Below are 10,104 nucleotides of genomic sequence, written 5' to 3'. Positions count from 1 at the left end.
CTAACATGCTAAAAGTCAGTTCATAAAAGTGAATCTCTAAGAATGATTAGAAAGTTTCCTAATGTTATTAATGTGCAGATCTATAGTCTCTGATCCACCTCAGAAAAAGCTCTGTCACCTTGGGCTTTAAGTTTAGACTTAGACCTGAAAATGGATAACAATAGTTTTCGAACTGAACCTCAAAGTTCTTGGTTCCTCATAGGAAATTGTTTTGTTAGAGGTGATAACAGGAAAAATCGCTTTTCATTCTGCCATAACAAAACTAAGTGTGTGGAGTTTGCTAAACAGGTCTGCACAAGATATTCTGATGTAATTTGGTGGTAAAAACTTGCGGTTTTGCATTTATTCTCTTTACCATATCAGCAGGAAACATTAAAACCTGTAGCAGGATGTGTATGAGAGCACCACCTTTCTCTAACTTTGTGTGCTTGACCTGGAGTTTAACTGGACCGTTCAAAATATATGAATATACCTTGATCAAACCCCCCTCGACCTGCTTCCTCAGTCTCAAATCTTTGCATTCTCTACGACTGCCAAACTCTATTAGTCCAGAGTACAAAACAAAGTAGCGACAGAAATTAAGGCCTTCAAAGCCACTAATTAGCTGCAGACAGGAGAGATGATTTAGTTCAGACTGAGTGACGAGATGAAAACATAAACACTCTTAGTGTGACCTGCAGAGTATTTCTGCTGGCTCTGCCAAGTTATGTCATCCTGCTGCTCAAACTGTAAACACACACACACACACACACAGAGAGAGAGAGACAGCAGCCTTTTAAGCTCATGACACAATTAAAGTCCAAGAGAAACCATGAAAGGAGGACATTTGAATAAAATCTATGTAAACTTTTGAATCCTTGCTGCACAGCTGGGTTGGGACTGATATTTATCCCACCATGTTAAATCCATGCCAGGTTTTTCAGTAGACCAACACTACCGTCCAGATTTTCCCTGCAGCACAAAAACAGAAGAGAGACCTCCTCTGTCTGCAGAGATACAAAACAAACTTGGATCCACTTTATGAACATCTCTGCACTGCTTTTCTTTGTGACTGTGTAAAAGCTGAGAGTAATCAGAGCACAGAGGAAGCATTCTGCAACTCATCATGTAAAGAATAGACGGTTCGGGAACTTCTTCAGGTTGTTTTACCATTTTTTTTTGTCTGCATTCCTCTTTGTGTTAGAAACAGATCCTTCTTCCTGTTAATGTGAAAATGAATCAATGCAACTTTGCTGATGCACTGTGTTTAGAATAGCTTGATCACTGAGCGGTGAGGAATGTCTTCAAGCTAATTTACAGATACTCTTTAACCTTTTTCTACTTTTGCTTTTTACTTAGTCTGCATCTCATTGTATGCAATTCATGAAAGCACATGACTGAAGTTTACATTTGGTCATCTTGTGATATTGAAAGGGTCAAAGTTCACGCCCCCTGATTGATCTGGGGTCTTCTTGCTTTACGAGCTCGAAGCAAATAAATTCTTGAACATTTCAGACCTTTTGACAAAATGTAGGCAAAGATAAACAGAGTAAATACTAAAAGCAGTTCTTCAAGTTGTTATTTAATTCATTTAGGTAAGATGAGAAAAAATAGTAATTGGCATTAATCAGTTTAGAAAGGTTTAAAATGTAATTTCTAAGGTTTTGGGACTTCAGTGAACCACACTGTGAAGACAACATGGATCAGTGATGAACATTCCCAGGATTCCCAGACGAAGTTAGAACAACATTTTAAGCTCTGCAGGCTCAGGATCAATGTTTGTGATTCAACAATAAAAAGAAATAGACACACAAAAATGACATCCAATCGCAAGGTCAATTCAATTCAGTGCACTTATATGACGCCAATTCACAACAAACATTGTCTAAAGGCAATTTACAAAAAAAATCATCTTAATTCAATCTAGGCCAAAAACAACTCAAGGTTTTTTTCCCCCCCCATAAAATACCCAGATCAACTTTATTGACTTAGGTTTTCGAGGTTTTTAAGTGCCCACAGGAAACAAAGTGTAAATACTTTCAAAAACTTTTAAGGAAATAATAAAGGACGATGGACAACATGTACATTTATGTGCAGTAGCAGGAAAATGTTATTCATATCTTGACGATCCTTAAGTCTTTGAGGAAAATAATCTGAGTTTTACAAAAGAGCACACCAGCAAAACCACTTCTGAATGGCCTGAAAAGATAAATAAACTAAAGTCAATTAAAGTCGAAGTCGGATACTGTTGTCTGTACCTCCAGTGTAACTAAATTAAAACAATTTGTGTCAAAGAGTTAGTTTTCCCCATTTATAAATGAAGTCATCATTTGAAAGGAGTGTTTTGAATTTATTTGCATTTTGTTAATAAAATTTATTTGATCTTAATCATTTAGGATACAATAAAAAAATGAATAAGCAAATTAAAATAGAAACAGAACAGGCGTGGTACATCCTGGACAGGTCGCCAGTCTGTCGCAGGGCAACACAGAGACAGACAGGACAAACAACCATGCACACACACACTCACACCTATGGAGAATTACAAAGTTATTACAAAGAAAAATATCGGACTTGCAATCCAATGGATGTGCAACTGAGTCGGATGACTTTTCCAAAAATGTAACATGATGATGTACTGAAAAAAGCTGAACTATATACAATACTGTATGTAAAACCTGTAAGTTGGTAAATACTTTTCAACCTAACTGTTCATATGTCATCATAGTGACTTTAACTGTGGTTTCTTTAGATAAAATTATTCTGCGTCGCTTTCATTAAGTGACTGTGAGAGGATAATCTTCACAGCATGTCTTGTGACTCGGACCCTTACGTCTTCACCACCGACACCCTTCCCAGGGACCCTCGTTTCCTCCCTCCTCTTGCAAATGGGCTCCTGGGCTGGAAGGTGTTCGACAGCATCATGCACATGGGTGGTGTTTATAATGGGGAGGCTGGAGATTGCCACAGAGCTGACGTCCCTTGCCCTCTGGCTGTGAAGATTGAGACGGAGGAACCTGCCCAGCACAACTACACCCTGGACACCCACACAGGTAGTCTCTACAGGAGTAAGTGATGCTGTTTGTTTCTTTTTTAAAATGTTTTCCTCTCATCTTCAGGTATTTTCTCCCACACTCTGAGCTCAGCCAGTGTGACTGCCTCACAGTCTCTATACTGTCACCGTTTTTATGCCAACATCTTGGTGATGGAGGTTCTGTTGGAGCGCCGGGTGACCTCAGAGGAGCCAGTTGTAGTTAATCTGGTCAGTTCATTCGCCCCTCAGAGCAAAGACATCCAGTTTGAGTCTTCTCCTGACTACAAAGGTGGAAGGTGAGGCTTTTCAGCATCTTTTTACTCCGTAGCAGTGGCTGTTGTTTGTATGAACTTAACATTATTTATTAAATTTACTCAGTTGCATTTACTTGAAGAACTTTTTCAAAAATATGTGCCTTTAGGAGTATTTTTTAAATTAATTTTTACTTTTAGCTTGAGTAATTTTATTATGAAGTATCACTACTTTTACTTAAGTAACATTTCTGGATACTCTGTTCACTGTGAGTAACTTCAATGAATGAAGAACAAGCTTGTTTTAATCAAAATATTGCTAGACTGAGACACGCACCTGCAGCTTTTGTTAAAGTTTCTAAAGTTTTATATTGAAATAAATTAATTTGGAAAATATTTTTGCCTGATTTTCTCATTTTATTATGTTATTTCTATGAATTGTTTTCATTTTGGTCTTTAAAACACCAACATTTCTACATAATTTTACATTTTGGTCATCTGATGATGTCATTATAAGTATTAAATGATTGATGTTTTGACCAGTTAATCAGTAACTGAGTAGACCTTTTTACCAAATGCTTTTTTACTTTTAAGTAATATCTTGGACTGCTATATTTTACTCTTACTTGAGTAAAAATATGTTGAAGTTGTAAAATTTTGGGGGGAACTCTACCGACCTCTGGTTACAACTCATCATATGAAAAAGTTCAAGTTGTTTTAGAATTTTTACTCTTCACGCTGTCCCTCCAGGCATATTCGAGGACAAACGGCTAAAGCTGAATTCCCAGGAGAGTCCTGTCCCACAGTCCACCTAATCTGGACCCCTGTGCCTTCCACTGTGTCGCTGCCACCGGAGCAGACAAAAGCTCGCTGGGGATTCATCCTGGTCGTGGCCAACAGCTTGGAAGCTGCCAAGTCCAGCTACGACGAGGGCCTGAACCTGATGGCGACTGGAAACCTGCGACCATCTCACGAGAAGGCCTGGAAGGAGTTGTGGTTGCAGAGCAAGGTGGAGGTCACTGGGGTCTGAGACCCTCAGCAAAGCTGTTGTCGGCTGTATGTTCTACCTCCTGAGCGCCTTCCCGTCCATCCATGACACCTCCAGCTATTTCGGTGGGTTGAGTCCAGGCGGGCTGTCTAACGGCGGGGACGGACAGGATTACTGGGGTCATGTTTTTTGGGATCAGGTGAGGCTCTAGAAAGTTGATTGCAGCTTGTTTATTTGCTATGCATTCTATATCACACAGTATACCTCTTTTTTTCTGACAGGATATTTGGATGTATCCAGGGATAGCGCTGTTCTACCCGAAGCTCGCCCGATCCGTGCTGGAGTACAGAGTTGGGACGAGAGACGGTGCAAAAGACAATGCCCAGAAGCAAGGCTACAAGGTACATTGATCAACAGGAGAATGGTGCCTCTCCATTCTGTTTTCTTCTAGTAAACCATGAAACACTGAACACAGTATGTATTAAAGTACCAGTCTGTTACAAAACTAAGAAGTAACCTATTTTAGAGACATGTTGGGTATGCCTCACATAGTCATGATGGGAAGAAAGTACATATAGTACTTTTAGGACATCATAAAAAAATGATCTTGTGTTTACAAATACATTAAATACTTATCAAAATTTCTCCCAGAAATCTTGCTAAGCCCCGTGGTTGGGGCGCTTGGCAGTCATTCATCCAGCAACCCGCCGTGTTTTTGAGTTAAAAAAGGTTTAAACTTGAAAAGAAATGTGACAATATCTCTTTATAATTATGTGTTATTGGAAGACTGGAAGATTAATATCTGAACACCAACTATAAAGTCTTAAAAAAATGCAAACATTAAAAAAAATTGAATAATTAAGCAATGCTAAGCCTGGTGGGGGCACAAGTAAAGCCTGGTGGCCTGCCAGGCTTATAATATACTGCGGGAAAACCCGGCTTAAAATCTAACCTAAAGCGTATAAAATAAGATACAACGAATGAGACATTTTTATTACTTAATTAGCTAAAATGGAGAACGATGGAGTGAGAAATGGGAAAGGAAGTAGGGAAGTGAGGGAGGAAGAAAGGAAGAGCAGTAGGAAGGGGGGAAGGGAAAGAGAGGAAGGAAAGACAGAGGGGAAGGAAAGAAAAGTGAGGAATGAAATGTTAGAAAAATTATCCTCCTGTTCATTTACTCATGAGTTTATTTTACAAGTTATGTTTTCATATTATTCTTTTTATATTATTCTTTTTTTATTATTACTCTCATATTATTCTTCTTTTTATATTTACTTAACTTCTCTTTCTTTTGTAGTATGTTATTAACTTTGTTTAGGATGTTTGCTTGGAAGCTAAAAACGTTAAACATTCATGTGTTATTAGTTCCATCTGTAACTGATTAGTTGTGGTCAGCCACATGCCCTTATAAGGGCATGTCCATAGGAGGTTTCAGAATGTAAAGACGGTTGGTCAATTCTCTGTGTGACTGTGTGAAGAGAAGCCCAACCTCCTTTTTCTATACAATAAAGAGAAATGCAAAGAAAGATCTGGCAGAATTGAGTCCAGACAGTGTTTGACAGCGATTCGTCGCGTCTGTTCTCAATTCTCCTATTCTGCAGAAAAGAAATCAAAAGAAACCTAATCTCTGTCTCTGGCTGATTCTTTGCAGGTTATGACAAAATAAACCTATCATGAAGAAAGGGCAATATGGAAGGAAGAAAAAGTAGAGAAGAAAAGACGAGTTTTGGAAAAATGAAAATTAGAGAGAGGAAGGAAACAATATTTAGACAACCAGGTTGGAATAAAGTCAGACTCATTTTCTTTTTCCGTTCATTTTCAGACAAGGAAAATGCTGAAATCAAAGCTTTTCTAGGCTAAGGAATCCTGCTGAATGCAGCTCAGGTTCCAGATTTCAACAATGAAAAACAATAACATTGTCTGAGTCTTCTAAAGCACGTATGCTATCTTCCAGGGGCTGAAGTTCCCTTGGGAAAGTGCTGTGTCAGGGAGAGAGGTGTGTCCGGATGACATTTATGGGCAACAAGAGATTCACATCAACGGAGATGTCACGCTGGCCTTCCAACACTATCTCTACCTCACTGAGGTAACGACCACTTACCCCTACTTCCCATCACGTTTTCTGCCTCTGAGAAGTTGACTGAGCTGCTTGTTGCAGGATCTGTCCATGTTCACGGAGGGAAGGGGAAGCGAGGTGATTTTTGGGGTGGCTGATTACTGGGTTTCCAGGGTAAAGTGGAACCCTGACGACCAGAAATATCACCTGTTGGGTAAGAATAAAGAAACTACCTGCTGCATTAAAGAGGTCCAAACTACAGAAGCCCTGGTGATTTTGTGTTTGAAATATTATTTGGCATAACATGGCTTTAAAAGAATCAGGACTCGGGTTCATGAGTCTGTTGAAAAGAGTAGTGCTTTCAGTCATATCATCCAATTACTTTAATGGTGAAGAATTTGTGAATGTGCACATCTACTTGAATGATAAGCTAAAGACATTGAATTAAATGATGAGTGGACTAAAATCCAATGCAAACTGAACCTGTTCACTGCTACCCATCACGATTCATTTAAATTACAAGACAAAGCATAAATGAAATGAAATTACCTTGGATTTTTCTGGCCCTTTTCTCCGTTAATATTCTGCTGCACATTTTTTTTAACTGTTGAACATTTGTTTCTGGATTATGTAAAATTACTATTCCTAATACTGTTATTATTGTATGTATGGTATGGTAATTTTAAACAGAAATTAAGTATTCGGATGCCTTTTTTAAACTTTTGTAGAAGCTTTCATAACTTGGAAAAATTGCAACTGAAAAACCCATTTTGCATGCATTAATAGATTCAACTAAACGTGTTATAGAAATATGCTCATCACATTTTTATGTTCTTCGCATAAATTAATTGTTATAGGCACTTATAATACATTTAATGAATATTTGCAAAATGCTTCTCTTTTTTGCATTTAGGTGTTATGCCACCAGATGAATATTACTACAACGTCAACAACTCAGTGTACACCAACACAGTGGCAAAACTCAGGTATTTGTGTTAGAGTTTAGACATTATAAGAGACAGCGCCGCCTGCATTCATTGGCATTCTGGTAATATATATATATATGCATATGTATATGTGTACATATAGGGAAAAAATAAGAAATATTTGTTATATTCAAAATTCCCTCAGTGATTGGCTTCCCTGTAAAAGCTTCAAAATGAAATGTAGCTGAAGCCTTTTTGTCATTTAAGCTTTATTTTGATTCACAATCGTTTTAGTAATCCATGACTTGCTGTTTCACTGTGTACAAATATGACGTGGCAAATGAGTCAACAGATCAAAATGAGAAAGAAAAATCAGGCAAATGTGTGTTTGTCTTCATAACTGAAAATTTCTGACAAGAAAAGTTATTTCTACTGATTATGCTTCAATAGCAAAATGGGTTTTTTTTTCACATGTTTACCAGGACAGTCAAAGAATGTGAAGATTGCTTTACATTACAGATTAGGTCATAAATATTATCCAAAAAGTAGTTTCTCCTCTCTTAGTCTGCAGTTTGCTGTCGAGTTGGCTGATCTTCTCCAACACTCGGCTCCAAAAGAATGGCAGGAAGTGGCCGAGCGCATCGAAATACCTTTTGACCAAGAGTTGCAGTACCATCCGGAGTATGATGGCTACAGTAAAGGTTGAAGTCTGTGCCTCTCTCACACCAAACCAGGAAAAAAGGATCCAGAATTCAGAAAACATCCAAACTTTCTGCTGTTTGCCACACACAGGTCAACCGGTGAAACAGGCAGACACAGTGATGCTGGGGTATCCCCTCGGCCTGCCGATGCCTCCGGAGGTTAGGAGGACTGATCTGGAAGCCTACGAGCCGGTCACAGACCCAAACGGACCAGCCATGACGTGGGTAAGTTAGGCTCAAGGAGTTGCATGTTCAGCACATTTTACAAACTCCTTTACAAATATGAACAGTGTTTTGGAAAGGTATTCATACCTTTTGAGGTTTTTCTTATTTTGCCACCTTCCAACCACAAACTTCAAGATATTTTATTGGGATAAGGTTTACATGTAAAAATCTGAAAAATGTCATGTCCATTTGTATTCACCCCAATTTCCTCTGATACCCATAAATAAAATGCACTTCAACTAGTTACCTTCAAAAATCATTTAGCTACTATTTAACTCTGTGTTAAAGAAACTCTCTTGTTAAAAACATAAGATAGTGAAAACGAAGGAACAAGTCAGACAGGTGAGGGAGAAACAAGGCATTGAGATGAATGTAGGACAATCCTGAAAAAACCTGAGACTTTGGTGGAGGTTCTCCTTGAAGAATAGTCAATGATCCTAAACACACAACCAGAGCTGTAATGAAATGGAATATATCCAATCCTATTTGATGTTCTAGTTAAAGAACATCAAACCTAAATTCAATTGGGAAATTCACTGTCTGGATGTGCAAAACCAATGAACACATACCCACATACAGTTGTATTGATTTGGGGTGTTGGTTATTATGTTTGTAAAAACTTTTAAATTTGTATATCAGTTTCTTTCCACTTCAAAAATATGCATCACTTTATGTTGGCATCTAATATAAAATGCTTTAAAGTTTGTGGTTGCGAATGTTGAAAAGTACATACACAACGTAGCGTTCTAAGTTTTGAACAAATTAATTTTCCTTTCCATCTGCAGGGTATGTTTGCAATAGGCTGGCTGGAGCTGGGCGAAGCTGAGAAAGCGCAACGCTTACTTGAAAAGTGCTTCAAGAACATCCAGGGGCCATTTCAGGTACGCAGAGGGACTCACACGCGCTCATTAAACCAACAATGACTCAGTGGACACTTCATCACATCTCTTCACAGGTATGGAGTGAATCATCCGATGGCTCTGGAGCAGGTAAATTTCCTCACAGGTATGGGAGGATTCCTGCAGGCTGTGCTGTTTGGGTACACGGGTTTCAGGTCAGTTATTTATCCCTCCAACATGCTCAGATCATCATGTGGCTACTGACGGTGTTTGAAAGGCTTCACTGTTTTTTAGAGTTCAGAAAGAATGCTTGGCCTTCGCCCCGCTGCTTCCGGATGAGATCTGTGAACTGTGTGTCCGTGGCATCAACTACCTGGGCAATCAGATGGACTGGCTGCTCAGGAAAGATGATGTCTGCGTCATACTCAGAGAACAGACTGGCAGAGCTGGAAACACTAATCCTCATAAGCTGCAAATTGTCCTGAAGGCATCAGGAGCTAAAATCCCTCTAATGCCAGGTAACACACAAGCAGTGACATGCAGCTACAGTTTGTGTTTCATTAAACAAACGTTGAAGTTAGAAAAATAAAATGGCTTTGTCTTTGAATATTATACATCTGTCATTTCAGGACAGCCAGTCACTTTTCCTCGAGAAGCAGGCTGTATATGTAAAATGGATCCCCCGTCTTTCTGCTGGCCGCTTTGAAACAAGAGCCTTGTCACTCCTCCTCATCATTTCATTCACAGAAAAATATGCAAAATTATTATGTCTGTGATATGTGTTGGAATTCTCAACAATAAACATGGAAAAGTATTGGTAATATTATAAAGAAACAATAAAAGACATTAATTTGGACTTTTTTTTGCCTTTGTCACAAATGATCTTGCAAATGTCATGTTTAATTCAAAAAGAAACATGCAAACAGATTTTAAGTGTTTCTTCAATTACACCTATGTTTAAATATACTTTTTTTTAAATTAATGAACAAAGGTACATTGAGAATAAAAAAAAATCCCAGCTGGGTAATTAAATATAGATTTCCACAGAAGTATTTTTCCAAAAAATATTTTTTTGAACGTGAACTGAAGGGAAAAAACATGCCTC

General features: G+C 38.4%; 1 protein-coding gene across 1 annotated transcript; it reads left to right on the top strand.

Annotated features, from left to right (window-relative positions):
• The first annotated feature begins 840 nt into the window (after nucleotides 1-840).
• Nucleotides 841-9,855, top strand: pgghg (protein-glucosylgalactosylhydroxylysine glucosidase). Its single transcript, XM_032550735.1, is given in 16 exon segments — nucleotides 841-1,139; nucleotides 2,788-3,032; nucleotides 3,099-3,309; nucleotides 4,015-4,282; nucleotides 4,284-4,451; nucleotides 4,534-4,653; nucleotides 6,207-6,338; nucleotides 6,411-6,522; nucleotides 7,222-7,294; nucleotides 7,799-7,935; nucleotides 8,027-8,160; nucleotides 8,946-9,041; nucleotides 9,116-9,148; nucleotides 9,150-9,214; nucleotides 9,294-9,517; nucleotides 9,629-9,855. Coding segments are annotated over 15 exon segments (2,094 nt in total). The 5' UTR covers nucleotides 841-1,139; nucleotide 2,788; the 3' UTR covers nucleotides 9,706-9,855.
• Nucleotides 9,856-10,104: the final 249 nt, after the last annotated feature.

The sequence above is a fragment of the Xiphophorus hellerii genome, chromosome 2, assembly GCF_003331165.1.
Source record: "Xiphophorus hellerii strain 12219 chromosome 2, Xiphophorus_hellerii-4.1, whole genome shotgun sequence".
Lineage (NCBI taxonomy): Eukaryota > Metazoa > Chordata > Actinopteri > Cyprinodontiformes > Poeciliidae > Xiphophorus > Xiphophorus hellerii.
This window is presented reverse-complemented; position numbering and strand designations above follow the sequence as displayed.